General features: G+C 48.7%; 3 protein-coding genes across 6 annotated transcripts in view; 2 read left to right on the top strand and 1 right to left on the bottom strand.

Annotated features, from left to right (window-relative positions):
• Positions 1-27,207, bottom strand: part of LOC135977481 (deleted in malignant brain tumors 1 protein-like) — a 723,293-nt gene that overhangs the window by 215,353 nt on the left and 480,733 nt on the right. The window lies entirely within an intron of this gene.
• The window catches only part of LOC135977486 (olfactomedin-4-like), a 689,021-nt gene that overhangs the window by 482,075 nt on the left and 179,739 nt on the right, over positions 1-27,207 (top strand). The gene's annotated exons all lie outside the window — the stretch shown is intronic.
• Positions 1,424-26,076, top strand: LOC135977466 (scavenger receptor cysteine-rich domain-containing protein SCART1-like). Its single transcript, XM_065578719.1, has 6 exons — positions 1,424-1,589; positions 4,587-4,712; positions 18,975-19,289; positions 24,187-24,501; positions 24,581-24,895; positions 25,748-26,076. Exons 1-6 carry the CDS (start codon positions 1,424-1,426, stop codon positions 26,074-26,076), a joined length of 1,566 nt encoding a protein of 521 aa, XP_065434791.1.

Raw genomic sequence — 27,207 nt, 5'->3', positions numbered from 1 at the left:
CCAGCACAGAGGGGGCTGCAAGCTCCTTGCCATGCAGTGTCCCAGCTCCAGGCAGACTTAACAGCAATGAGGGGGAGGGGCAGATCATGGGGTACCTCAGCAAGTGCTGGTGCATTTTGGGAAGTGAATCTGGCCCAAAGACTCCAAAACTGATTAGCAATAGGATTAAAATCGAATGTGGGACCCAGTTATGATTCAAATAATACAGTGATTGGAACCTGTTGGGCTGGTGTTAACAGCACGAGAATGATCCATGTGACTGGCAGGGCAGTGAACTGCTCAGCAGTAGCTGATTCATGGGAACCCGATGTGCTGCTGCACCAGCCTGAGAAACTAACCCTGAAGTTGATGATCAGAAATGTCCATCTAAATTACTGTCTTAGAGAAAAACCTGCCCTAATGTATATTTCACAGACAGCTCATTAACTGTGCAGTGATTAGGGGGCTGGTACCCAGAAAATCCTGAGCAAACCAAACCATCTAGCAGGTTACTTGGAGTTTATATTTCAGATTTCCAAGAAGTTCAAATATAATGTGCTGGGATTAGAGCCCAGAACACTGCTGTACATGACTGAAAAGCAGAGGATTCTGTGGTGACTGCTGGTGATCAGACTGACATTGCAGAGGATGGACAATTGTTATCATCAGTGGGTCTTGCATCTGACGAAGTGGGCATTCACCCACGAAAGCTTATGCTCCAATACTTCTGTTAGTCTTAAAGGTGCCACAGACCCTCTGTTGCTTTTTACAGATTCAGACTAAGCCGGCTCTGATACCTCTGAAACCCTTCTGATAATTGTTATCATGTGAGGGATAAATTACTGCACGATTGTGGGATGGTGTCATACAGTGATGCCAAGCACATGTTCAGCTCAGTGTATTTTTGTTGGATTTATGAGTAAATGTTTATCATCCTCTGAATATTTCTTATTTTCTATGTGAAATTTGACTGCTTCACATGATGTAGACACGGTGACATGGGGGAGCATAAAATACTCTCCAGTTACTTGTGGGAGAACGTCATATAGTGATGGCAAGCACATGCTCAGCTCAGTGTATTTTTGTTGGATTGATGAGGAAATGAGCATCGTCCCTTTGATATTTTTTATTTTCCATTGGAAATTTGAGTTTGCTTCACATGACACAGACACGGTGACTCAGGGGTGTTTACAATATAGGGAATATCACCCCATGTAGCTATTTTTCCCTTTCCCTCCGTGCCGCCATTTTCCTCCCTGAGCCCTGAGTAGAGGCCAGGTCAGTCTTTGCCAGAAGATCGTGTTTCACAATTATTGACCTCTTTACATTTTGTGGGAAAACAAATTTGTAAAATGATGTGGGGTCCAGGCAAACAAATGAGAAAATATCAGGGACGGACCAAAGCCACAGGTTTAACTCCCAGACCAAGATCTGAACTTCCGCAATGTTCAGAGTGCTGGGTGGGGTCATTATTCCAGGTTGGGCCATAGAAGTGGAGCCAGTATATGATAGGTACAATATAAATGTGATTGTTATCCTGAAAGGTGCTGATGGCTGCCATCGGGGAGGCTTCGATGCTAAGACAATCACCGACCTCATGAAAGCCAATGGTAGGGTGAAAACTCTCTTTTAGGATCAACAGATGGAGCAATCAAGATCCTTTATGTAGTAAAAACAGCTGCAAACAGTGGGAGCTACTGCCAAAGGCACTAGGCACATGGGCAGGGCAGAGCTAAGCCCGGGGTTTCCATTGTTGCCAGTGCAGGGGCCAGGATACTGGCGTCAGACTGTGTCTGTTGGAGGGAGAAGCCAGTAGAAGGAGTTGTGATCGGGACCTTGGAAGCAGAAAAGAAACAAAGCCTGTTGGAGCTCACTGGAGAGGCAGGCTGGGGGATTTCTGAACAAGGAAACTGCCGACAGTTGTTAGTTTCTACTGTGTGCAGGGAAACAGAACTGTGTGTGTACTTAGCCAGAGCAGTGTTACAGCCTTGGGTCCTGCCACGAGTGAACATCACTGAGTTAACTCCATTGAAAAAAAAGCCCTTTTTTTCTTAGTGCAGACCAGGCCTCATGGGTTGCCTGTGGGACTTCACTGAAGTGAGTCATTCCTGAATAAACACCGTAACTCATGGGCATTGTAATGATGCCCGTACTAGCTCCCAGTCACAGGGACAGTCCTGGCTCTTCACACCCTGTCCTGCGCACCAGTTCTCCCAGCTAATATCCCAGGACTGTGTGGCAGGCAGTGGCCACTCCTCACATTCCCTGTTAGCTGCCTCCCTCCCAGCAGCCAGCTTTGCCTCTCCACAACCCCCAGAGATACAAAAAACTTTAGAGACAACTGGGGGCAGGGGTGGAACTCAGAGCTACTGGGAGAAAAGCCACTGGCAGAAAGTGGGGGCAGAGTCTGCTGCTCATCTGGGGAAGGAGCAGCCTGTACATGCAGGGCAGAGAGGCCAGGTAGAAAGGGGAGAAGAGGAGGGGGAAAAGCCCAGGGGAGGAGAGTGGGAAGAGTCAGATAGAAGAGGGATATATTTGGGGCAGGTGGGGAGAGGAAGCTCCAGTAGGGAGCACAAGGCTGTAATGCCAAGCGCCACAGAACAAAAATTACGAGGTTATAAAAACCATCCCATTATCTTACTCATTCTGTCTATGAACTGTTCAACTCCCCTCTACTCTTTTGCCAGAGTGAGGGTGAGAATCGCAGGCTGAAAAGTCACCATTTAGTGCACCCAAACTGCACGACTCCCCCTGGCGGCTCAGCTGGAGATTGCGCTTACCCTCCCCTCACCCCTGAGACGGGAACTGCCGCCCACTGCCCAGCACTGCCTTCGCTCTCCCCTCCTGGTTCAGTTCCTCTGACAGACGAAGGACTGGCTGAGAAATAGTTGACAGCCACTGAGCTAAATTCATGCAGCATGGTTCACACTCACACACAGAACGTCTGTTACTGTTCAGGGGTGAGTTACAGACAGAGATACTGGAGACATCAACCATTCACATCAGCTATAATGTCACCGTAACACGACAGGATTGATGTAGCCATTTGCAAACAGCAACACTTCCCTGGCTCACCACACACCACCCTGCAGCTTCTCTACCTGAGACAGTGAAGCACACCCCACAATCTAGAGCCTCCTCCCCTCTCCTCCCCTTCTCTCCTGCCCCTCCCACTCCTGGCCCCATCCCCTGCCTACTCCAGACTCCATTCCCCTCCCCAATACTCCCTCCTGTCCCCTGTTCCAGAACCGCTCCCCTATCTCCTGTCCACCAGCACCAGACCCACTCTCCATCCCCACTCCTCCATCCTCCCCAACACTCCCCCATGTGCCCCTGCTCCAGGCTACCTCCGCTCACTCCCATTCTCTGCTCCACACCTCTTCCCTCCTCACCCTCTTGATGCCCTGATTCAGACCCCCTCCCTCCTCACCCTACACATGATCACCTTTCACCCCACCTCCTCCTTTCCCCCCTCTTCTCCCCATGCATCCTTCTGCCCCCTCTCTGCTCTCTCCCTTCCCTTCTCTCACTCTCCTGCCTGGACCCTCACCCCCTCCTCACTTCTCACTCCTGTCCCCCACTCCAGACCCCCTCCTCTCTCCACTTCTCCATGCAGACCCCCTTCTTTAAACCCCCTTTTCCTTCCCTCCCTCCTACCCCCTGCTCAATAACCCCCTCCAGCCCCATGCTCCCTTCTCTCCCTCCAGACAACCCTGTGCTCCATCTCCACTCCTCCCTCCTGCCTCAATTTCAGATCCCTGTCCCCTGCCCTCCCTTCTGTCCCTCTCTACTGCTTCCCTGTTAACTCCCTCTGCAGACACCCCTCCCCTCCCCACTTCTCCCTCCTGCCCCTACTTTCCGACCTCCTTCCCGTCCCCACCTCATCCCCACCTCCTCACTCCTGCCCCTTCCTACCCCCATTTCGAGAACCTCCTCCCCTCTGTCCCTCCTGCCTCCTGCTACAGACTCTCCCTTCTCCACCCTCTTTCCTCCCCCTGCTCCAGAACCTCCTCCCCATCCCTCCCTCCGGCCCACACAGCACCTGCACCCCCTTCCCTTGCAAGCCTTGAATCTGCCTCCTGTCCCCCCAGTGCCCTGCTCCCCTCACTCTCACCAACCTCCTTTCACTGGGTCTCTGCTGCCCATCACAGTCCCTGGGTCCTTTCCAGCCCCCTCAGCCACCCAGAGACGGCCATGTTCCCCGCGGGCTTTAGTGGGAAGTGGCAGCCAGCTTTACTCAGGGCGGCCTCACTCCCACACGCCGACAGACTGTAGGGAGATGGCGGCATCTCGCTGGCTTCAGCCCCAGTGACAGTGACAGGAGATGGTGTCATTTGGAATAAGGGAAACTCCTTGAGTTGGCGCCTTTCATCGTGTTCTCACAGGACAGGTTAAAAACACCCCAAATCGCCAGAGTGGGGATAAAATGGTGAAAGCTGCAGCACTGACAACCCCAAGTGTGAGGCCCTGAGACATGAGAAGGTGGAGCCATGAGGCAGCTCTGGGCATGTCCCATTCTTCTGGCTCTGGGCGCGGACTCTGCTGTGATAACACTGGGGAGGGGGCTCCCTGCTCGCTCTGACCCTGCTCTGTGTCTCTCTTTGAAGGTGCCAACGAGCTGAGGCTGGTGGATGGAGGCAGCCTCTGTGCCGGGAGAGTGGAGGTTAAACACCAGGATCAGTGGGGGACGGTGTGTGATGACAACTGGGACATGACAGATGCTGGGGTTGTCTGTAAGCAGCTGGGATGTGGAGATGCTGTCAGTGCCCCTGGTGAAGCTCATTTTGGAGCATGATCTGGAAAAATTTGGCTGGATGAAGTTGCCTGTTATGGTACCGAGTCTGCTCTCTGGCACTGCGGGAACAGGGGATGGGAAGTACATAACTGCTATCATGGAGAGGATGTTGGAGTGACCTGTTCAGGTAAGAATCAGCCAGCTCAGTCCTGAAAGGCAAATCCCCTGAGACAAAAGGGCTTGAACCACGAGGGCATCGTGTGCCTGTGACCCTAACGAGAAATGAACAAAAATCAGAGTAAGTCCTGTAATGATTGTTATTACTCAGCTGTAATTATTACGGTTCATGTCACTGGCCACTGAGGAGCCTCCTGTGTGACTGAATCATTTTCATTATCTCATTACCAGTTGTTTTAATGCCATGGCTTTCCTTTCCCTTTCCCTCTGAATGGGTCTAAAAATGCAGATAGTAGAGAAAATGGAAAAGGAAAATGTCACTTAGGAGCCTAAGTCGCTGAGGCACTTTTTGAAAATGTTACACTCCTGCCAAAATCCAGACCCAGACACCCAACCACAGAGGTACAGAGGGTGGGGCATTTATGTAGCACCTTTGCCATCCTCAGAGGGTGACCGAGGAATGGGCGGATTCTCCCAGCTTGGCCAGAATTAGATTTAGCCGAGAGCACTCCCCTCTCTGCTCTGTTACTTCTTACATTTTGGACCAACCAGTAATAGAAAATTTAGAAATAGAAAAATACACTGTAGATCTAGCATAGCATAGAGAGCTCAGCCAAAAATATACCTCAACCCTACACTAACCAGGAATATCATGTTAATGAGACATTTGTTGTGACTCAATAGTTAACATTACAACTACAGACCCATTATAAGTTTTAGTTTTAATTTATCTCTTCTTAACGTTTAGTAGAAATAATATCTTCCTCTGACATAGCACAAGGAAGAGTAGAATATTTTCCTATAGTTCTAATAGTTTTAGCAACTCCCCCTGCTAATGGGAGCTCAGGGCAGTGTTTAATGTCAACCCTTTCCTGGATTTTGAGTGTTTCAATAACAAACATCTATAGGCTATTCACATGGGGGAGGGGTTGTATGCAATTTCTTTGTATTTTTAAAAAATAAAAAAGCTGGGGTGGGCGGGAACTTTACAAAAATTCATTGCCAGGACTTTTAAACTCTTCAGAAAACACATTGACCTTCACCAATGTAAATTTCCTAACCTGGTAATAACAACTGCAATGCCTTGTGCTGCACACCTAGCAAGTGCACAGCAGGGATTCCCTCTCATCTGAAGCTCACCAGGAGGAGGGAGCTGCACACAAACAAAGGGGTATGAGAGCAAAAGTCCCTTCTGTGGACCTTTCTGTAACGCTGCACCTGCATGTCAGCTGGAACTGCACGTTTGCAGTGGGAATAAAGTTTGGGTTTGTAACAGGTGCTTGAAGGGCCAGGCGACTTAGTGGGTTGGTGCCCCGGACCTCCATCCCCTGGTTTTCAAGGTCAATTTGGCTCAATCTTTTAGGCAGTGGGGTAGGGAAACCCAGGCCCTCCCTCTCCACCAGGTCCCAGCCCAGGGTCCTGCATGCATCTACCCCTGAATAGGGGAGGCCTCCCAGCAGGGAGTCTAAATCCCCTGCCCTGGGCTACTTCCTATCACTGTCCCTTTTGTTTGGGGCCTGGCCCCTCTAGTCCCGTTTGCTGGGTGGCTTGTATCCATAGCACCCTCTCAGGGATCTTGGGTAGGGTTACCATTCGTCCGGATTTACCCGGACATGTCCTCCTTTTTGTGCTAAAAATAGCGTCCGGGGGGGAATTTGTAAAGCACTCACAATGTCCGGGATTTCCCCCCTCCCCCGGCAGAGCAGAGCAGAGCAGAGCGAGCGGCTGGGAGGGCTGCAGGAAAGTCCCGGGCTGGACTCCGGAGCAGCTGTAGAGGAGCCGGATCCGCCCTGCATTCTGAGCAAGTGTATCAGCACAAAGTGCAGCCCTCCCCTTTTCCAACTGGGAGCGGTTTCTGCCATGCAGCGTAGCAAAACGGGAGCGAGAGCACTTTGTGCTGATACAAGGGCAGCTCTCCCCTGCAGCCCGGTCCGGCAGCACTGTGCAGGGCCAGGGACCGGGTTTTGTTGTGCTGGGGAGCTTAGCCACGTGTCCGGCTCGCACAGAGCCCAACACCCTGTTCTGAGCAGCAGGGTAAGGGGGCCAGGGGGCAAGAGAAGGGGCAGGGAGGTTCTGGAGGGGGCAGTCAAGAAACGGGGGGGGCTTTTTGGGGGGAGTGGAGAAAGTTTTGGGCAGTCAGGGTACAGGTAGGGGGTAGGGTCCTGGGGGGCAGTTGGGGGGGGTCTTAGGAGGGGGCAGTTAGGGGACAAGGAACAGGGAGTCTTAGGTAGGGGGTGGGGTTCTGGAGGGCAGTTAGGAGCAGGGGCCCCAGGAGGGGGCAGTCGGGACAAGGAACAGGGAGTCTTAGGTAGGGGGTGGGGTTCTGGAGGGCAGTTAGGAGCAGGGGTCCCAGGAGGTGGCAGTCAGGGGACAAGGAGCAGGGGGGTGGGGGGCTGGGAGTTCTGGGGGGGAGCTGTCAGGGGGCAGGAGTGGGGAGAGGGATCGGAGCAGTCAGGGGACAGGGAGCAGAGGGGTTTAGATGGGTTGGGAGTTCTGGGGGGGGCTGTCAGGGGGCAGGAGTGCGGAGAGGGATCGGAGCAGTCAGGGGACAGGGAGCAGAGGGGTTTAGATGGGTTGCGAGTTCTGGGGGGGGCTGTCAGGGGGCAGGAGTGCGGAGAGGGATCGGAGCAGTAAGGGGACAGGGAGCAGAGGGGTTTAGATGGGTTGGGAGTTCTGGGGGGGGCTGTCAGGGGGTGGGGAGTGGTTGGATGGGGCGTGGGAGTCCCAGGGGTCTGTCTGGGGGTGGGGGTGTGGATAAGGGTTGGGGCAGTCAGGGGACAAGAGGCAGGGAGGCTTAGATAGGGAGTGGAGTCCTGGGGGGCAGTTAGGGGCAGGGGTCCCAGGAGGGGGCAGTCAGGGGACAAGGAACGGGGGGAGGGTTGGGGATTCTGGGGGGGCGGGAAGTGGGAGGGGCGGGGCTAGGGCGGGGCTCCTCCCGTCCTCTTTTTTGCTTGCTGAAATATGGTAACCCTAATCTTGGGTGGCCTCATGCTGCGATCCCAGGCTGCTTCAGATGGGGCAGCCGTAAGTTTGGTGAGACTGAACCCCAAAATGTGTCTGGGCTTCAGTCACCCAGTTACCTCAGTTGCCGGAGGCTCCTAGGTCTCCTCCACAGTCCCCCTTGACCGGGGAGACAGTGCTTACTCCCTGCTGGCTGCCTCGGCTGGCAGTCTAGTGACCCTTCCCTCAGGGAGGGAGGCAGATAGCTCCTGCCTCTTCACCAGTCAGCCCTCAACTGAGCCAGGCTCTCTCCTTTTCTCCCCGCCCCCCCGCCCCCCGCAGGCCTGGTATTGGCTGCAGGTAGATCGGGGTGGGGCTAGCTGGGCCCAAAGGCGCCCTTTAACCCCTGCTGTGCTGGCAGGGTAGTTCCACAGGCCTGTGCTGAAGATTGGAGAGGAGGATGAGTCTTTCCATGATCGTTATAGTTATGTCGATTCTTGTCTCTAATCCCCATCTTCCCTGGATAGAGGTGCAGGGCCAGCTCCTAGGGCCAAGCCCAGGGTTCCTTACTCAGGCAGGCAGCTATTGACTGTAATGTGAGTTTGCTTTGTACCGACTGAGTAGAAACAGAATAAAGGATTCAGGATTGGGCCCATTTAGAATTTTTACAGAAATAACCAGTCAGCTGTCTACAAACTGCCCTGTGCACTAGATATCACTGAGAACAAACACATACGGGAGCTGTGATGTTTCTGCACCAAGCGATTTTTGAGAGATGCTGTCCTGACAGAACACTAGAAAACTTTCCAAAAAGTGACAGCCGTCTTCTTATATGCAGTGTTGTTGTAGCTGTGTTAGTTCCAGGATATTAGAGACAAGGTGGATGAGATAATATCTTTTATTGGACCCACTTCTGTTAGTGAGAGAGACAAGTTTTTGAGCTTACAGAAAAGAGCTGTGTGTAAGCTCAGAAGCTTGTCTCTCACCAACAGAAGCGAATCCAATAAAAGATATTATCTCATCCACCTTGTCTCTCTCAACCCCTTCTCGTCCAGATTTCACTTCTCATTTCCCATTGGATTAATACCAGTCTTTGCCAAAACATTCTCCTTCGCCAAGGTCCCTGCCTCAGTCAGTGCACAGGCTGGAAGATGCCCAGGGAATGAATCAGGGATGCACAGTGAAAGAGGCTGTTGTCTGTAGGTCCACAGCCTCATTGGTTGCAGCAGCAGCATCGCCATCATCGGTGATCCCTCCATTCGAGGATGATCTCTACCCCAAATTTACATATTTGTCCTGAGCAGAGCTGGCTCCAGGCACCAGCTTAGCAAGCAGGTGCTTGGGGCAGCCACTCCAGAGAGTGGCGGCACATCCAGCTATTCGGCAGCAATTCTGCGTAGGGTCCCTCACTCCCGTTCGGAACGAAGGACCTCGCGCCGAATTGCCGCCGCAGATCGCAATCACGATTGCGTGGTTTTTTTTTTTTTTTGCCTGCTTGGGGCGGCAAAAACCCTGGAGCCGGCCCTCATCCTGAGAAGGCTCAGGAGTCCAATCCTAGAACCATAGATTTGCCTGTAGTAGGTACAGATGTTGCCTGATGGGTCAGCTGCCTGCTGGAAGAAAGTTCTTTCTTTTTCCTTCCTTCTCTCTCTCTCTCTTTCTCTCTTTTCAGCTTCAAGGGCAAGGCACTTCTCCTCAAAGCGGGCTACTGCCCGATAGAGGATGTGGTGCCATTGGGGTCGGTTGGTGGCTTGTTCTTCCCAGCTTGTGATGTCCACATCTGTTTTCTTGAGATGTGCTTTCAGTGTGTCTTTGTAGCATTTCCTCTGAGTACCACGGGATCTCTGACCATGGGTGAGCTGAGAGTAGAAGACTTGTTTTGGGAGGTGAGAGTCTGGCATCAGCACAAAATTTCCAGCCCAGCAGAGTTGGTGAGTGCGGATCATTGCTTCAATGCTGGTGACATTAGCTTCAATGAGGATGCTGGCCTTAGTGCAGCGATATTCCTACTTGATGCAAAGGATCTTCCGGAGGCATCATTGGTGGTACTTCTCCAGACTCTTGAGGGGCTGTCAATAATGGGGGATTTCAATGATCCCCATATTGACTGGGTACATGTCACCTCAGGACAGGATTCAGAGATAAAGTTTCTTGACACCTTAAATGCTTCTTGGAGCAGCTGGGCCTGGAACCCACCAGAAGAGAGGCAATTCTTGATTTAGTCCTAAGTGGAGCACAGGATCTGGTCCAAGGGGTGAATATAGCTGGACTGCTCGGTAATAGTGACCATAATATAATTAAATTTAATATCCCTGTGGCAGAAAAACACCACAGCAGCCCAACACTGTAGTATTTAATTTCAGAAAGGGGAACTACACAAAAATGAGGAGGTTAGTTAAACAGAAATTAAAAGTTACAGCACCAAAAGTGAAATCTCTGCAAGCTGCGTGGAAACTCTTTAAAGACACCATAATAGAGGCTCAACTTAAATATATACCCCAAATTAAAAAACATAGTAAGAGAACCAAAAAAGAGCCACCGTGGCTATACAACAAAGTAAAAGTAGCAGTGAGAGGCAAAAAGGCATCCTTTAAAAAGTGGAAGTTAAATCCTAGTGAAGAAGATAGAAAGGAGCATAAACACTCGCAAACGAAGTGTAAAAATACAATTAGGAAGGCCAATAAAAGAATCTGAGTAACAGTTAGCCAAAGACTCAAAAAGTAATGGCAATTATTTTTAAGTATATCAGAAGCAGGAAGCCTGCTAAACAACCAGTGGCGCCACTGGACAATCAAGGTGCTAATGGAGCACTCAAGGATGATAAGGCCATTGCAGAAGAACTAAATGAATTCTTTGACTAGGTCTTCATGGCTGAGGATGTGAGGGAGATTCCCAAACCTGAGACATTCTTTTTAGGTGACAGATCTAAGGACCTGTCCCAGATTGAGGTATCATTAGAGGAGTTTTGAAACAAAATGATAAATTAAACCGCAATAAGTCACCAGGACCATATGGTATTCACCCAAGAGTTCTGAAGGAACTCAAATGTGAAACTGCAGAACTATTAACTGTAGTCTGTATCTTATCATTTAAACCAGCTTCTGTACCAGATGACTGGAGGATAACTAATGTGATGCCAATTTTTAAAAAGGGCTTGTAGCAATGCGACGACTCACCGTTGAGGCGCCTCCTGCTGGTTCCCTTGGGAATTAGCTCATCCAGCACCAGAGCGCCCTCTGCTGGCCGGTGTCTCGCCTGTCACTGGCCCCTGTGTCCCTCCCAGACCCCAGTACCCCTTTTTCTGTGGGTTCTTCCCTCCACGGTACCCCCATAGCTCTGGGTCCCCCCTCCCCAGGGAACCCCCAACCCTCTATCCCCACCTCGCTTCAGTCTATGGCTACTGCCAGTCACCATCTAGCCCCCGCTCCCTGGGGCGGACTGCAGTGTACAAGCCATTGATCATTGGCAAAAGGGGGTTTGGACCTGCTGCCTTTGCCGAACCCCTGGGCTGTAGCCTCTGAAACCCCAGTACCTGGTTTGGCCTTCCACAGGACCTGCGGCCTGGAGAGTTGCCAGACATGAGCTCCCCAGCTCCTCTCGCCTTTCCCCAGCCCTACTCTCTCGCCTGCACCCTCAGCTCCCAGGCAACTAAGTCCTTCTCCCTCTGAAGCTGGAAGGAGCGTGTCTAGCTCCTGGCTCATAGTCCTTTTATCAGGGCCAGCTGTGGCCTGATTAGGGCATGGCCCAGCTGAGGCTGCTTCCCCAATCAGCCTAGGCTTGCTGCTTAGGAGTGGGGTAACTGCTCCGCTACAGGGCTCCAGAGGTGATCCCGGCAATTACAGGCCTGTAAGCCTGACTGCAAACTGGGCAAACTGGTTGAAACTATAATAAAGAACAATATTGTCAGACATATAGGTGAACATAATTTGTTGATGAAGAGTCAACATGGTTTTAGTAAAGGGAAACCATGCCTCACCGATCCACTAGAATTCTTTGAGGGGGTCAACAAGCATGTGGACCAAGGGGATCCAGTGGATATAGTGTACTTAGATTTCCAGAAAGCCTTTGACAAGGTCCCTCACCAAAGGCTTTTATGCAAAGTAAGCTGCCACAGGATAAGAGGGAAGGTGCTCTCATGCGTTGGTAACTGGTGAAAAGATAGGAAACAAAGGGTAGGCATAAATGGTCAGTTTTCAGAATGGAGAGAGGTAAATAGTGAGGTCCCACAGGGGTCTGTTCTGGGACCAGTCCTATTCAGCATATTCATAAATGATTGGAAAAAGGGGTAAACAGTGAGGTGGCAAAATCTGCAGACGATACAAAATTACTAAAGATAGTTAAGACCCAGGCAGACCTGGGCTACAAAAGGATCTCTCAAAACTGGGTGACTGGACAACAAAATGGCAGATGACATTTAATGTTAATAAATGCAAAGTGATGCATATTGGAAAGCATTATCCCAACCATATATATATAAAAAATGGGGTCTAAATTAGTTGTTACCACTCAAGAAAGAGATCTTTGGGTTATTGTGGATAGTTCTCTGAAAACATCCACTCAATGTGCAGCGGCAGCCAAAAAAGCAAACAGAATGCTGGGAATAATTAAGAAAGGGATAGATAACAGGACAGAAAATATCATGTTGCCTCTATATAAATCAATGGTATGCCTACATCTTGAATACTGTGTGCAGATGTGGTCACCCATCTCAAAAAAGGTATATTGGAATTGGAAAAGGTTCAGAAAAGGGCAACAAAAATGATTAGGGGTATGGAAAGGCTTCCATATGAGGAGAGATTAATAAGACTGGGACTTTTTAGCTTGGAAAAGAGACGGTTATTGGGCTAGATGGACCTTTGGTCTGACCCAGTAGGGCCATTCTTATATGTTCTTATGTTTCACAGCTATAAAGGAGTGTAGGAATAACAATTGTCTCATAGACCTGGATGTTAGTGTCCTGCCGTAGGTCACGGTCTGTGAAAATGCGTCGGAGCCGATTCCCAAAGGAAGCACTTGCATACTGGATCCTGTGCTGGATCTCACTGCCAGTTTTTGCATTTTGAGAAAGTTGGCTACTGAGGTAACAGAAGTCCTCAACTCTCTCCAAAGTCTGTCCCTCAGTGGTGATGTGTAGTTGGTCTTGTGCAAGGCCTGAAGCAGGCTGATGGAGCACTTTAGTCTTCTCAATATTGAGTGAGAGTCATACGCTTTGATAAACTTGTGCAAAAAAATCCAGTGTGGGCTGAAGGTCATTCTCAGTGTGTGTGAGGATGGCACAATCATCAGCGTCCTGAAGTCAGTAATGGACGCTCTGAGGACTTTAGACTTCAAGTGGAAACGTCAAAGATTAAAAAGCCTCCCATCCATTCTGTATGGAATGTCAACTCCAGTGGGGGGCGGTCTTTAACAAGGACCAAAATGACTGCAAAATAGATGGAGAACAGGGTTGGGGTAATAACGCATCCTTGCTTAACCCCAGTTTTCATGACAAAAGGATCCATCTCCAGGCCATTACAGAGAATGGTGGCAGTCGTCTGATAATGAAGAAATCTTAGGACCATAATAAATTTTGGAGGGCAGCCAAATCTGGCCAGTATCTTCCACAGTGCTTCGCGATTGATGGAGTTGAAGGCCTTTGTCAAATCGATGAAGGCCATGTACAGGTCCTGATTTTGCTTCTGAGACTTTTCCTGGATTTGGTGGGCAACGAAGATCATGTCGGTTGTCCTGTGGGATGGTCTGAAACCACACTGAGATTCTGGCAATATATCCTCAGTAAGGGGAAGTAATCGGTTTAAAAGAATACAGGTAAGAATTTTCCCTGCTGTAGGTAGCAAGGCAATGCCACGATTATTTCCACCCTCTGACTTATCTCCTTTTTTAAAGATGGTAACAATGTTGGCATGTCTCAAGTCTTCTGGAATCTTCTCATTATACCAAATTTGAAGAAAAATGAAGCTCCCAACAGCATAGCTCTCCCATCGACGTAATGCGTCTTTGTCAGACATGCTAAATCAGCACCACTACATCGATGCACTGGCACTGATACAGCGCGGTAGGGAAGACAAGTCTTAACAGTTCCCTAGGGAACAGATCTAGTCCTGTTTCAAAGCACTAGGGGAATGTTAGTGCGCAGCAGCAGGTTCCACACAGATACTCAGTGTGCAGCAGGTTAGAGTGGGGTAAATTTTGCCACAAACTAAGTGTTCTTGTAGAGAAGCCTTGAGATTGGATGAGGCATCCAGGGAGGGAAACCAGGGATTGGGGCAGACAGGACAACCTAATGCAAATGTGGGAATGGGAAACAGATCACACGAGGATCCCAGAGGGAAGGGACAGCACAAAGAACAGGGGGGAAACTGGGATTTGGCTGGGGAAGCCAGAGGTGAAATCCAGGATTGGCTTGGCAAGGATAGTGAGTCTGGGGATGAGAAGCTTGAGGAGTGGAAACGGGAACTGGGTAGACAAGGAGAATAGGACTGGGACACAGAGCAAGGGATGGGGAAGAGACAGGACAGGGACAAGGGCAGTTTAGAGGGGATAGGGCAGAAGGGGTTAGGCTTGGGGGAACAGAGGAAGAAGGATCTGTGACCACTAGAACACACATCTCTCCAGAGCCTGGAATGGAACCCAATATCCCTGATTTTTGCCATTCCCCCGCTGTCAGCAACTATTTATCAAACCCTCCAACAAAATCTTCTGATTCCCCTCTAGTGCTGGTCCACAAAGAGAATGATGACCTACTAGTGCTGTCATTTACTCCATTAGCTCAAGTGGCAGAGATTTTTGGGGCGGATCTAAAGGCTCAAAAGCTGCTGATAACCCATGTGTGTGTCAACATGATTCCACATCCGGGAACTATTTTTAGTTTTCTGTTTTAAAAACCTAGGAAATTATGCACAAAACTTTACTTTCAGGGAACATTAAGTTTGCAAACGTTGAGCTGTAAAAATAAAGAAATGGCAGAATTAAAGAATTAAATTAAACTCTATTTTGGCCCATCTTTACATATGCATTAAGATTCAGTCTTTCATTACAAGATAACTTGCTATTTTCTCCACAGGACCCCTGCTTCATGCAGCACACAGAATTGACAGTGCTCTGAATCAGGATTGTGGAGTTAAGGATGCAGTTGTCTGTAGGACCCCTGCCTCATTTGTTGCAGAAACTGTGAAGTGTGTTGTGTGTGAGGCAGGAGATTGCAGAAAGAGAAAGGAGAGTCTCTTGTTAAGGTAGCAGAATGCTGCCCTTGCTAATTGGATTCTATCCCTGCCTCTTCCACAGAGTTCCTATGTGATGCTTGGCAAGTCACTGAAACCAAATGTTTCACAGGTGGTCATTAATTGTGTGTTCCTCATTTTATGGGTGGCCCCCTTGAGACTATGCATGTCTGATTTGCAGAAGTGCTCAGCACGTGCTGCTGTAAACTGAAGTCAGTGGGAGCTGTGCTGCACAAGCCTAAGTACTCTGAAAAAACAGTACATGGGTATCTCAAGTTGGGCACCCAAAATCAGTGGATGCTTTTGATAATTTTGGCCATAGTGTCTCTGGTTCTCTGTGCATAAAATGGAGATAATAACACTTCCCAGCCTCCCAGGTGTTGTCAGCTGTTGGCTGTGTGTGTTTTCTCTCTGTGTGTTGCACCAGCTCTGCACAGATAGTTGACACAGCAGGTCTCGATCAAACTGCCCAAGAAGTCTACAGATGGGGTTCAGTGGCAAAGGCGCTTGGCCAAGTTTATTGCTGACAAAACGCAGTACCAGCTCCCCAGATCAATGTCTACAGTTACACTGGCACATCTATGCCCCTTACAATGGACTTGGCTCAGTGAGTGGCGAGACTTTCCATGACCCCCACCCGCTGAGGCCAGAAAAAGAAACCCCTCTGTGACCTGTCTTTTATACTTTGATACAAACAAGTAACGTCTTGCCCCTCTGACGTGGTTAATTATCACCCTTTCCCTTGTACATTTTGGTTGAATTAAAACATCTCTATCTAGCCCCCTGTCATCCTGACCTTATCTTTAGGAGGGGTTAGTGTGTCCCTGTATCATCATTGGGGAGTGTGTTTACATCATACCCTATATCAAGGTGTTCTGGTATTACCCTTCTGGAATGTGTTCATGCACGTGCCAGTGCCTAGCATTTCTCATTAGTGTTTGTGTTTTTGCAACAACAACTATGTTTTTGCCAGATTCATGTTCTGGACAATGAACCTGCAAGCATAGAAAAATTAGTAGGGGAAGCAAAAGTGGATGGGACTAATGAAGGATTCACAGGCATTCTGGCATTCTGAATGTTTGAGTGCTTCACTTTGCAAACTTTAACTTTCTTTTTGATTCATAGCTGTCTAGATTTTAGGGCCAGCAGGGTGCTTTAGATCTAGTCTGACCTCCTGCTTAACCAAGGCTATAGAATTTAAAGCAATTACTCCTGTACTTAATCTAACCTTGTGTTTGGCTAAAGCATATCTTCCAGAAAGGCATCCAATTTTGTTTTGAATACTTCAGGAAGTGGAGAAGCTTCTGCTTCCCTTGGTAGTTTGTTCCAATGTATCATCAGTATTACTGTGAAAAATGTATGCCTTACCTCTAATAGGAATTTATCTGGTTTTAACTTCCCTCCATTGATTCTTGTTATGCCTTTCCTCACTAGATTAAAAAGGCCTTTAATATGCAGTGTTTTGTCCATGGGAAGGTACTTATACACTGCAATCAAGACATGTCTAGGTCATCTTTTTGATAAACTGAACAGATTGACCTCCTTAAATCACTCACTGCAGGGCACATTTTCAAGCCCTGAAATCATTATTGTGGATGTTCTCTGCGCCCTTTCCAGTTTTTTAACATCTTTCTTACAATGTGGACACTAAAAGCAGATGCAGTATCTGTCTCCCCAGTGCTGTACACAGAGGAAAAATCACTTCCCTACTAGAGCTGGTTGGAAATTATCTGGCAAACCAGAGTTTCATTGGAAAATGCCAGTTTGTTGAACTCAACATTTATCATGAAAGTGAATTGGGTTCAACGAACTTTCTCGAAACCACAAGCAGGGTCTGGTGGAAATGTCCCTGGTTCCCTGCCAGGTTCCCTGGTGGCTCCTGTTAGTCCTGCCATGCAGATTGTCCCGGGGCTGGGTACCCCAGTCTTCTAGCTCTGGGGCAGCCTCACCATACAGATTCCCCCAGAATTGGAGACCCTTGTCTTTCTAGGGTCTGTACCTCCAGGGCAACCCTGCCAATGCTTTCAGGATCTCTGCCATGGGATAGGCACCTGAAAGCCCTGGGAGCCCCAGCTCTAACCAAGGCTCAGCTCCAGGGTCTACATCGGGGATCCTGGAAGTCCTGGGATGGGTTCCGGTGTCCCAGGGTCTGTGGTTCTGGGGCAGCCCTGCCTTGCAGAATGTCCCAGACTGAGACCTAATATTTGCCTATTTAGGCCACCAACTGGCCAAGGAGTCTGGAAGCCCAGGGGTCCCCAGTCCAGGCAGGCCACATGATGAACCTGCCCCAGAGCCCCAGCAGTGGCTGTGAGAAATTGACATGCTTTTCCTGATGTTAACAGTGGTGAAACTGACAAGGATGTCAATGTCACTCCACATCTGTTGGGGTTCCTGGGAGCAAATTTCATGTTGGATACACAATGGGCTGGAGTTTCCAAAACAAAATTTTAGCTGCATTTCCAATTCGCAGGGAATTTTAAAATAGTGACATTTCCTGTACACTGGAAGTTATGCATTTCAGCCAGCTCTACTCATTGCTCCCCTGTTTATACATCCAAGGGTCACTGTTGCCATTTTTTCAGCAGTATCACACTGAGAGCTCTGTGACGTTATTGACATAAACTGGGACCGTATAGATCATTGTTGCAACCAAGGTCCTGTAGTGGCACCCAAATCTTGTATAAAGGGGGTCAAATGGGGTGTCTAGGACAAGGTTATGGTTTACTGGTTATGATTATGCTGTCTATATGTGTGTATCAGTTTTGTAGTTGAAGTTATGAATATTGGCTCTATACTGTCTGTATGGCAAACTTATGCTATGCTTCTGGGTGACATCCCAGACAAGCTGAGATTAGCTCTGCCTAGCCTGCTTGATGGCCCATTAAGGACCATCAGCTATACAATGGACCCATTGAGAGAAGGCAGATACGCCTTGTAACTCAGCAAAGTATGCAGGGACTGGCCCATGTGACTCCAGACTCCATTTTGCTGTAATTTTCCACAGTAAGAACAAAGAGGTGTTCTTACACCTGGAAAAGACTATATAAGGCTGATGCCTCATCTCCATCTTGTCTTCAATCCTGCTTCTTACCTCTGGAGGAACTTTGCTACAAACTGAAGCTCTGAACAAAGGACTGAATGACCCATCCCAGCTGGGGATGTATTCCAGAGACTTGATTTGAACCTGCAGTTTATTCCATCTCTGCTGCAAGCCTGAACCAAGAACTTTGCCATTACTGTATGTCATTGATTCCATTTAACCAATTCTAACTCTCATCTCTATCTTTTTCCTATTATGAATAAACCTTTAGATTTTAGATTCTAAGGGATTGGCAGCAGCGTGATTTGTGGGTAAGATCTGACTTGTATATTGACCTGCGTCTGGGGCTTGGTCCTTTGGGATCAGGAGAACTTTTTTCTTTTACTGGGGTATTGGTTTTCATAACCATTTGTCCCCATAACGTGTGGCACTGGTGGTAATACTGGGAAACTGGAGTGTCTAAGGAGATTGCTTGTGAGACTTGCGGTTAGCCAGTGGGATGAGACCAAAGTCCTCCTAGTCTGGCTGGTTTGGTTTGCCTTAGAGGTGGAAAAACCCCAGCCTTGGTCTGTAACTGCCCTGTTTTAGCAATTTGTCCTGAGTTGGCACTCTCAGTTGGGTTCCGCCAGAACTGCATTGTCACAATGGCGTAGTCGGGCTTGGACCCACAGAACCAGGTCAATTAAGCTTTGGGTCAGAACCCCACGCTATCCAAATTTGAATTTTGGGATTGAGAGTTTTGTTGGTTAAAGAGCTGCTGCAATGGCTGAGCAAAGAGCATAACTAGAATTGGATCAAATCCCCCCTGACTTTCCTTTCTTTAAGTATTTGGTATAAAATAGTCCAAGGCTCCCTCTCTAAACCCCTTCTCTCTTCTCCCCAGGGCACACAGGGCTCCGGCTCATGAATGGCAGCTCAGAGTGCTCAGGGAGGGTGGAGATCCAGGTTCATGGTACCTGGGGAACTCTCTGTGACTCACACTGGGATTTACCAGATGCCAACGTTCTCTGTCATCAGCTTGACTGCGGATTCGCTGTATCAACCCCAGGAGGAGGGTATTTTGGGAAGGGAACTGGCTCTGTCTGGACAGACACATTTCACTGTAAAGGAACTGAACCCCATTTGGGCCATTGCCCTGTTACTGCCCTGGGGGCCTCTCAGTGCTCCCATGACAATGATGCCAGTGTGGTTTGCTCAGGTAAGTGTAATGCTAGATTAAGGACACCTGCTCCTCAGTGTGTGACACTGGCCTCCAGAGCAGGGGAACCTCAGGGCACAGCAAGGGGAGGGGGAGCTAGATCCTAAAACACATATAATAATAATAAATGTATTAAAGCTAAAATTAAAGTTAATATTATCACAAAAAGAATAGTGATGACCCGGGAATGCCCTGGATTCTCCAGTAAAAACATCAGCAACTCTGTCCTTCCACAGAGCAGTGGAGCAAGATCAGCACTTTGTCCTTCGGGTTTCATAAATGTCATCAATTCTCTGTCCTCATCCTTCTCCAAATCACTGGTATAGTAATTAGAGGGGGAGCTACTAGCAATTCCCAATATGGAGGTTGCTTCACACTTTCTATTATAAAATATCCTCTACACCTTCTTGAGAAGATTTTATGCCGTCATTGTTTGCAGCAGGCCTTTGTAATTTGGGAAGGAGTAATGCTGGGCTCAGGAAGGTGCCTGCCCCTAGTGCAGGGAAATCCCTTCCAGGTTTGGCTGAATTATAAACTGCTGAAAATAAACATTTCTCTTCTCTCACTTGAGTTCCTGAGGATATTTTTGGTAGCATGCCACAGAGAAAGTATCACTTTATCTCACTTTGGTGTTTTCTAACTTTTTTCACACCTTTCCAGTTGAAAAAAAAATCAAAAAGATTTCCCCCCTGCTTTCTTACACCTTTTAATTTTTTTCTAACTTTTTACAGTGGAAGAAAAGATGAAAAAATAGAAACGGGGAGAAAGAGGGAAAACTTGTAAACCCAAATATGAAAAGGAAAATTGAATTTTTCATTTTCAAAAAGTTAAAATGAATCAACATTTTAGTTAGAATCTAAACAAAAATTCTCATTCCATTTCCACATCCCAGTCTCTTGGATGTGTTTAAAAGTTGAAATACTGCATTATCATACTTAACAGGAAAAATGTTGGGTTGTTGACCAGCTCCAATATTTACCTTACATTAAAACATTACAAAATTAAACAGTGTTATTAGTCAAAGCCAAATGCACAAGAATTAGGAAATATCACAGTTAAGGTTACCCATGCAATGTTAATTGAGCCCCCCCTGCCCTCTCTTGTGCATATCCATTATGACACAGTCTAATTGCATGTACATGACCTATTATTCCCCTCCATCCCACCAGCTCCTGCCTCCTTCAGTGCATGGGGAGGATGGTGATCAGGGGCTGAAGGAGCTGTAGAATATTTCTTTTTATCCTCATCATTCAACCTGTGACCCAGGGCCTTACTCACTATACGTACCATACAAACACCGCACTGAATACAGAATGATTAATTTCTTCATGATGCTCGTCAGCGTCATATCAGACTGCACTGCAAGCATTAACTAATTTGTCTTCATAACACCCTGGGAGATAGCAGACTGTTATGATGCCCATTTCAAAAGTGACTTAGGCATGTAGAAGCCCAAGAATAACATTTTCAAAAGTGCCTAAGTGACTTAGGGACTTAAATCCCATTTTCTCCAGTAACGTAGGAGCCCAAGAATCATACAGACTTCTCCCTCTTGCTGCCTAAGTCACTTCTGAAAATGGCATTTAGGCTCCTACATCATTTAGCTGCTTTTGAAAATTTTACATACAATGATTAAAGTCAAACTTCCAAACTCGATACTTATTTGGAGTGATTAGGCGCCAACCTGAGACCCTTGGGGCCTGATTCTTCAGAGTACTCACCATTTCTGTAAAGTGTTATGTGTTCAAAGTATTGTCGAGACATTAATAAACCCTCATCAAACGCCAGGGAAGCAGGTGGTAAGTATTATTATTAGCTCCATTTTACAGCTGGTAAAACTGAGAGAGAAAAGCAAAGTGACTTGCCCAAGGCCACCCAGTGAGTCAGCAGCAGAGACAAGATAAAACAAAGTGTTTTGACTCACAGCCATGTGCTCGTTCCACCCGCCCACACTGCCTGACTGCAGAAGAACTGATCAGCCACATCGTCTTGACCCTAGCAGCAGTTGTGAGTGCTCAGTACTTCTGCTAATCAGACCCCATTAAAATCGTCTTAAGAGACCTGCTCAGCATCACCTGTGAAGTCTGCGGCAGAGGCAGGAACAGAACTGAGTTCTACTGAATGACGGTCACTGCTCTTAACAAGATCATCCTAGTTTTTCCTGCGCTCCCCTGCTCAATCTCTACAGGCCTTCCAGTTTCTAAAGTGAATGAGGCAGGGGTCATTCAGGCAACAGCCTGACACTGCACAACCCTGATTTATCCATCCTGGGCACTGAAAGCTGCCAGTGCCCTGCAGGAAAAATATTTCACTAGAAAACTTAATTTTAATGGCCAGCCAATGGTTCCCTTGTGACTAAATGGAGCCTGTATTCTGGGTCTATAGATTCGCAGAGTTTTAAGACCCAAAGAGGCCATTGTGATCATCTGCATCTCCCCTCACCAAAGGGATCCTTCCTGCTTAATGAAGTTGCAGCTCCCCTCTTATCTTCTCATCCATGTACAGTCTCCATAGGGCATCTTGACTGGCTGTAACTGGGCTCCTTACAGAGAAACGTACTGCAAAAGCCCTGGATTTCAAACTTCTTCCTAATAGTGGACATGTAGCTTCCAGGACTGACTCCCACAGAGACCAGAGTCACTGGTGCCATTACACACCATGACTAAGCCTATAGGATCCTGCCCAGCACTCTCAACAGAGGTTTACTCTCCTTTTTACAGCTGATGCCTTTGTACCTTGGGGGCAATTCACCTCACAGTTCTCCTGCTTCTCACAGAGGCTGCTACCTGCATTCCTAACTGAATTCCCTGCAGCCCTGCCCTGCCTCTCCTAACTAGCTACCCAGCCCATACCCTGGTTCTCAGAGGGAACTCCTCAGCACATGAAGATGCTGATTTCTCCCTACAGTTGCTTCAAAGAGAATCCCTTCTAAGGAAAAACACCTGGTCCCTTCCATACGAGCTCCATCTGCCATGATCCCATCTGGCCTTCCTGAGGGGATGTGGTACCCAGTTATAGTCATGAGCCTCCTCGGAAAGCCCCAAATCTACTCTCTACCGTTACACTATACTAGTGGCACAGCTAGGACAGGAAACCGGGGGGGGGGCAGGTTTTAGGGGGTGGGCAATGACAGGAGGGGCAGAGGGAGGGGTGCAGGAGGCATTCGGTGCCCTGGGGAGGTGGCAGGAGGGAGGGGGGATTGCCTCCCTCTACCCCTTCCAGCCGGCCCTTACCGCTCAGCAGGTACCCAAAGCTGAAGCAGCCTGGGGCACACAGGCTGTGGGACGTGCCTAGGGTAACCAGATAGCAAATGTGAAAAATTGGACAGGTGATGGGAGGTAATAGGCGCCTATATAAGAAAAAGCCCCATGTATCAGGACTATCCCTATAAAATTGGGACATCAGGTCACCTAGGCGCGCCCTTGTGGAGAAGGGGGGTCCCGCTGGGGCTCGAGCTCCACCCACCCTTCCCAAACCTGGCTCAGTGTCCGTCGGCACCGTGTGCTGCTTCCCTGGTCTCCGGTCCCAGCACTAGGCCTGGATTTCAACCACCCCTGCCCCCACAAGACGCCCCCCCCCCGAATGGGCTAGCTCAGGGGTCAAAGACCAGGGAATCAGCACACGGCGCCGGCAGGAGAAAGAAACGGCCAAGCTGATGGACACCGAGCCGGGGATGGGAGTCCCAGCCTGTGGATTCGGAGGGCTCCAGCCCTGATTTGGCTGGGCCTGGATGCTAAGTGGGTGGGCCACGGCCCACCCGTGGCTACACCCCTGCACTACACTAGCTACATGCAGCCATTCTCCTGGTCCAGTCTTAGGGCGAACTGCTGCTTCCATTGAAGTCAATGGAGATTTTAGCAGTGCCTTCAGTGGGGCCAGGATTTCACTCTTAGCCTTGAAATGTTATTTGGCTACCAAGATCCTTGATCTGTTTGGATCCAGGGCACACACACTGCACCCATCAGGTTGCCATACTAGTACATACTGTACCTGACACAGCCAGTGGGGGTGCCCTGCACTGACTCTGCTGTTGTCTTTTAACATTGTTAGTCTCTCCTGGCTGCACCTGCGTCTGAATTCGGTGAGTAATTCCTAACTTACCACCTTGCTGTAGGACTCACTGATTATGAGACACAAGCAAAGACTGAGATTCACATCCCAAGGGAATCACAATATTCACCAACAGAGAACGTCCCCTTCCCCGCCCCACACACAACCTGCTTAGTGTGGTGTGGATTGATCAGCTGGAATCTCACGTTGGGCTCAGAGATGACACCACACTTCAGGGGACAGCTCCTGTCAGAACCACCAGTGCCAGGAACTATCTCACACTAGGAGCTCCTGCACTGGACCCAGGTGAACCAAGAAAGTTGCCACCTACTGAGCAAAGATCAGAGGGAACTAAGGGAATTTACCAACAATAACCTGTTCCTGACCGCCATGAGCCCTGCTCTTCCATTGGCCAAACTCCCTCATGGCAAACTTGCCTAAATCACTCATGACCCACCTGCTAAGTGCTTGTGCAGACACCATTCACTGGCTTCCAGGCATTTAAGCCTGGATAAAGTGACTACAAACCTCAGCAGCCATTCCACCACCACACACAGAGACTATTTTCCCAATCAGTAACCTGCAGGAATTCCCTCACTCACTCATTTACAGGGTCTGCTAGCAAGCCCTTCTGTCAAGCTCAGAGTTTTACAATCCCTATAGCACCTTCCAGAAGAATAAGTGTCTTCTGACACAGCTTGTTCCCTTTAACACTGTGACACACTTTGATCACTGGCTTATACCTTCTTACTGAGAAACAGTCCATAATTTCATGCACACTCTGTATTATTTCTAGTGTATAACAGGGAGTATTATTCAGTGTATTTCCCATCTCTCCTGAGACCAGGTCGCTCTGAATCACTCAGACTGCTGAATGGAGAGAGCCGGTGTGATGGGAGAGTCGAGATTTCCCTCGGTGTGTGGGGCAGAGTTCTGGATGACCAGTGGGACTTGAACGATGCCAGCGTGGTGTGCAGGCAGCTCCAGTGCGGAGTTGCTGAGAAAGCTTATACCCCACCTAAGTCTGAGCAAGAAATGGGCCCCGTGGGGCTGAGAAGGGTCCAGTGTGTAGGAAATGAGACTCATCTGACTCTCTGTGACAACTCCACATCTGAGACAGCCCAGGCAGGAATTGCTGAGGACGTCGGTGTTGTTTGTTCAGGTGATTCATTTCCAAATATCACAAACATTTTCTGTTTAGTACGAAAATTCATATTAACAGCTGGGATCTATCCCTGCAGGGAGCCGGCAGATCAGACTGGTGAATGGGGCAGGTCGCTGTGCCGGGAGAGTGGAGATTTATTACAATGGCAGCTGGGGGACAGTCTGTGATGATTTCTGGGATCTGTTAGACTCCAATGTCATTTGCAAACAACTGCGATGTGGACATGCCATCAATGCAACTGTCTCTGCTCATTATGGGCAAGGATCCGGGCAGATCTGGCTGGATGACGTGAACTGCTCTGGGGATGAATCTGATCTCTGGGCATGTCCTTCCAGAGGCTGGGGCCAGCACAACTGCAGACACAAAGAGGACGCCGGAGTTCTCTGCTCAGGTCTGTTCTGTGAATGCTCTTGTGAGCCAGGGGATTCAATGGAGGGGGCAGATGTTTAAGGAGATTGCTGAGAATGATACTTTCCCTGATTGTCTCTGCCTCCCTTTCCTTTGTTTCAGAGTAGCAGCCGAGTTAGTCTGTATCCGCAAAAAGAACAGGAGTACTTGTGGCACCTTAGAGACTAACAAATTTATTTGAGCATAAGCTTTCATGGGCTACAGCCCACTTCTTCGGATGCATAGAATGGAACATATATTGAGGAGATATATATACACATACAGAGAGCATGAAAAGGTGGGAGTTGTCTTACCAACTCTGAGAGGCCAATTAAGTAAGAGAAAAAACTTTTGAAGTGATAATCAAGGTAGCCCAATACAGACAGTTTGATAAGAAGTGTGAGAATACTTACAAGGGGAGATAGATTCAATGTGTGTAATGGCTCAGCCATTCCCAGTCTCTATTCAAGCCTAAGTTGATTGTATCTAGTTTGCATAGCAATTCAAGTTCAGCAGTTTCTCGTTGGAGTCTGTTTTTGAAGCTTTTCTGTTGCAAAATTGCCACCCTCAGGTCTGCTATTGAGTGACCAGACAGGTTAAAGTGTTCTCCTACTGGTTTTTGAATTATGATTCCTGATGTCAGATTTGTGTCCATTTATTCTTTTGCTTAGAGACTGTCTGGTTTGGCCAATGTACATGGCAGAGGGACATTGCTAGCACATGATTGCATATATCATATTGCTAGACGTGCAGGTGAATGAGTCCCTGATGGCATGGCTTTCCTTTGTGTAACTACCTAACTGGGTCACCATTTCAAAGTCCTCTGCTCCCACCCTTTTTATGCATTTACTTCTAGAATTCACAGATCTGAGGCTGGTGAGCAACAGTGACTGTGCTGGGCGGCTGGAGATTTTCTACAATGGGACGTGGGGCAGTGTTTGCTCCAATCGGATGTCTGGAGTCACCCCAGCAATTGTCTGCAAACAGCTGAACTGTGGGGATGGAGGATATATTGTAAGAGGCTCTGAATATGGAAAGGGTCCCACATGGCTGGACCATGTTGCATGCAGTGACCAGCACAGCTCCCTCTGGCAGTGCCCGTCAGACCAATGGAATCCAAAGTCATGTGATAACCGAGCAGAAGAGACCCATATTTCTTGCACTGGTAATTCTGAAAGTATCTGAATGCGCGCGTGCAAACACACATGTATGCGATGTGTTTAATTAATTGAAGAGTTGGGATAGAACTTGTTCACATCTCAGTGTAGACAGATTTAAGTTCTTAACAAAAGATACAAACATATTTTCATGATGTTTTAGAGCAATAAGCATTTTTCTGATTAACAACAAACATGGAAGTTAATCAATTAATTATAAAAGAGACCAGTGTTACACAGTGAGAGGAGGTAGTGTGAGAGCGAAGAAGAGCCTCTCCCTAGAGACCGTCATTAGGCAGCTCTGTGGTTATTAACCTTTTTTGGGATGAACAATCAGAGATGGGCCCAGGCTGTGCAGTTTGGGTCAAGACTGGAATCCCCCACAAGTTTGGGTCAAGATACAGATAAATTCTACTCCCACATCACACACACAACCCAGTGCATTCACCTCGGCATTGTCTCTGTACACGAAAAAAAGCAAAACTACCTCAGACCCTGTTTGCAGAATGCCCACCCCCCTTTGGTCACAGACCAGGCCCTCCCATCTCCTGTGTGCAGGAGTGTGACAGGGTCTGTGGCTCACCGCTGTGGCGCCTCCTCCTGGCCGCTTCAGGGAATTAGTTTTGCGCCAGTAGAGCGCCCTCTTTGGGTGGCGTTCCGCCTGTCGTCTCGCCTCTGTGGGGTGCACGGACTTGCGTTGCTCCCGACGTCGGCGTCCTCTCCCGGAGCACTGCCCTCCGACAGTGTCCCTTTGTCCAATCACACCCCCTTCCGGGGGGGGGGGATAAACAACAGCCCCACACCTTCAAGTCCAATCCTCACAGTCTAGGATCTGGTGTGGTTCTGACCGGCCGCTCCCTGCGGCTTGTGGCTGTGCGTGGGGTAGCACAGCAAACAAAGGGGGAAAAAAGGGGGGGGGGGACTCAGGCCCGCCCACTACTCTGAGTCCCGGTCCAGAGGCCCTCGTGTGACAGTCTCACTGTCTTCCTTCTCCTTCCTCCTCTGGCTATCCCTCTGGACCGCTTCCCCAACAGCCCTTCGCTACGCTAGGCCTCCTCCTCCCAGGCCTGCCGCCTAGCAGGCTATGGAGTAGGGCCTTCTCCCACTCTCTCAGGCTGGCCTGCACTGCGCTGTCCGTGGTGCTGGCCTCCCAGCTCTG

This window comes from Chrysemys picta, unplaced genomic scaffold, assembly GCF_011386835.1.
Source record: "Chrysemys picta bellii isolate R12L10 unplaced genomic scaffold, ASM1138683v2 scaf1, whole genome shotgun sequence".
NCBI classification, from domain to species: domain Eukaryota; kingdom Metazoa; phylum Chordata; order Testudines; family Emydidae; genus Chrysemys; species Chrysemys picta.
This window is presented reverse-complemented; position numbering and strand designations above follow the sequence as displayed.

Excerpts from the sequence above, each read along its gene's own strand:
- LOC135977466 (XM_065578719.1), top strand. The coding sequence starts at position 1,424 with ATGTTCAGAGTGCTGGGTGGGGTCATTATTCCAGGTTGGGCCATAGAA. Across the intron at positions 1,590-4,586 it reads CGACCTCATGAAAGCCAATG|GTGCCAACGAGCTGAGGCTG; the intron begins GTAGGGTGAAAA and ends CTCTCTTTGAAG. Across the intron at positions 19,290-24,186 it reads TGCCAGTGTGGTTTGCTCAG|GTCGCTCTGAATCACTCAGA; the intron begins GTAAGTGTAATG and ends TCCTGAGACCAG.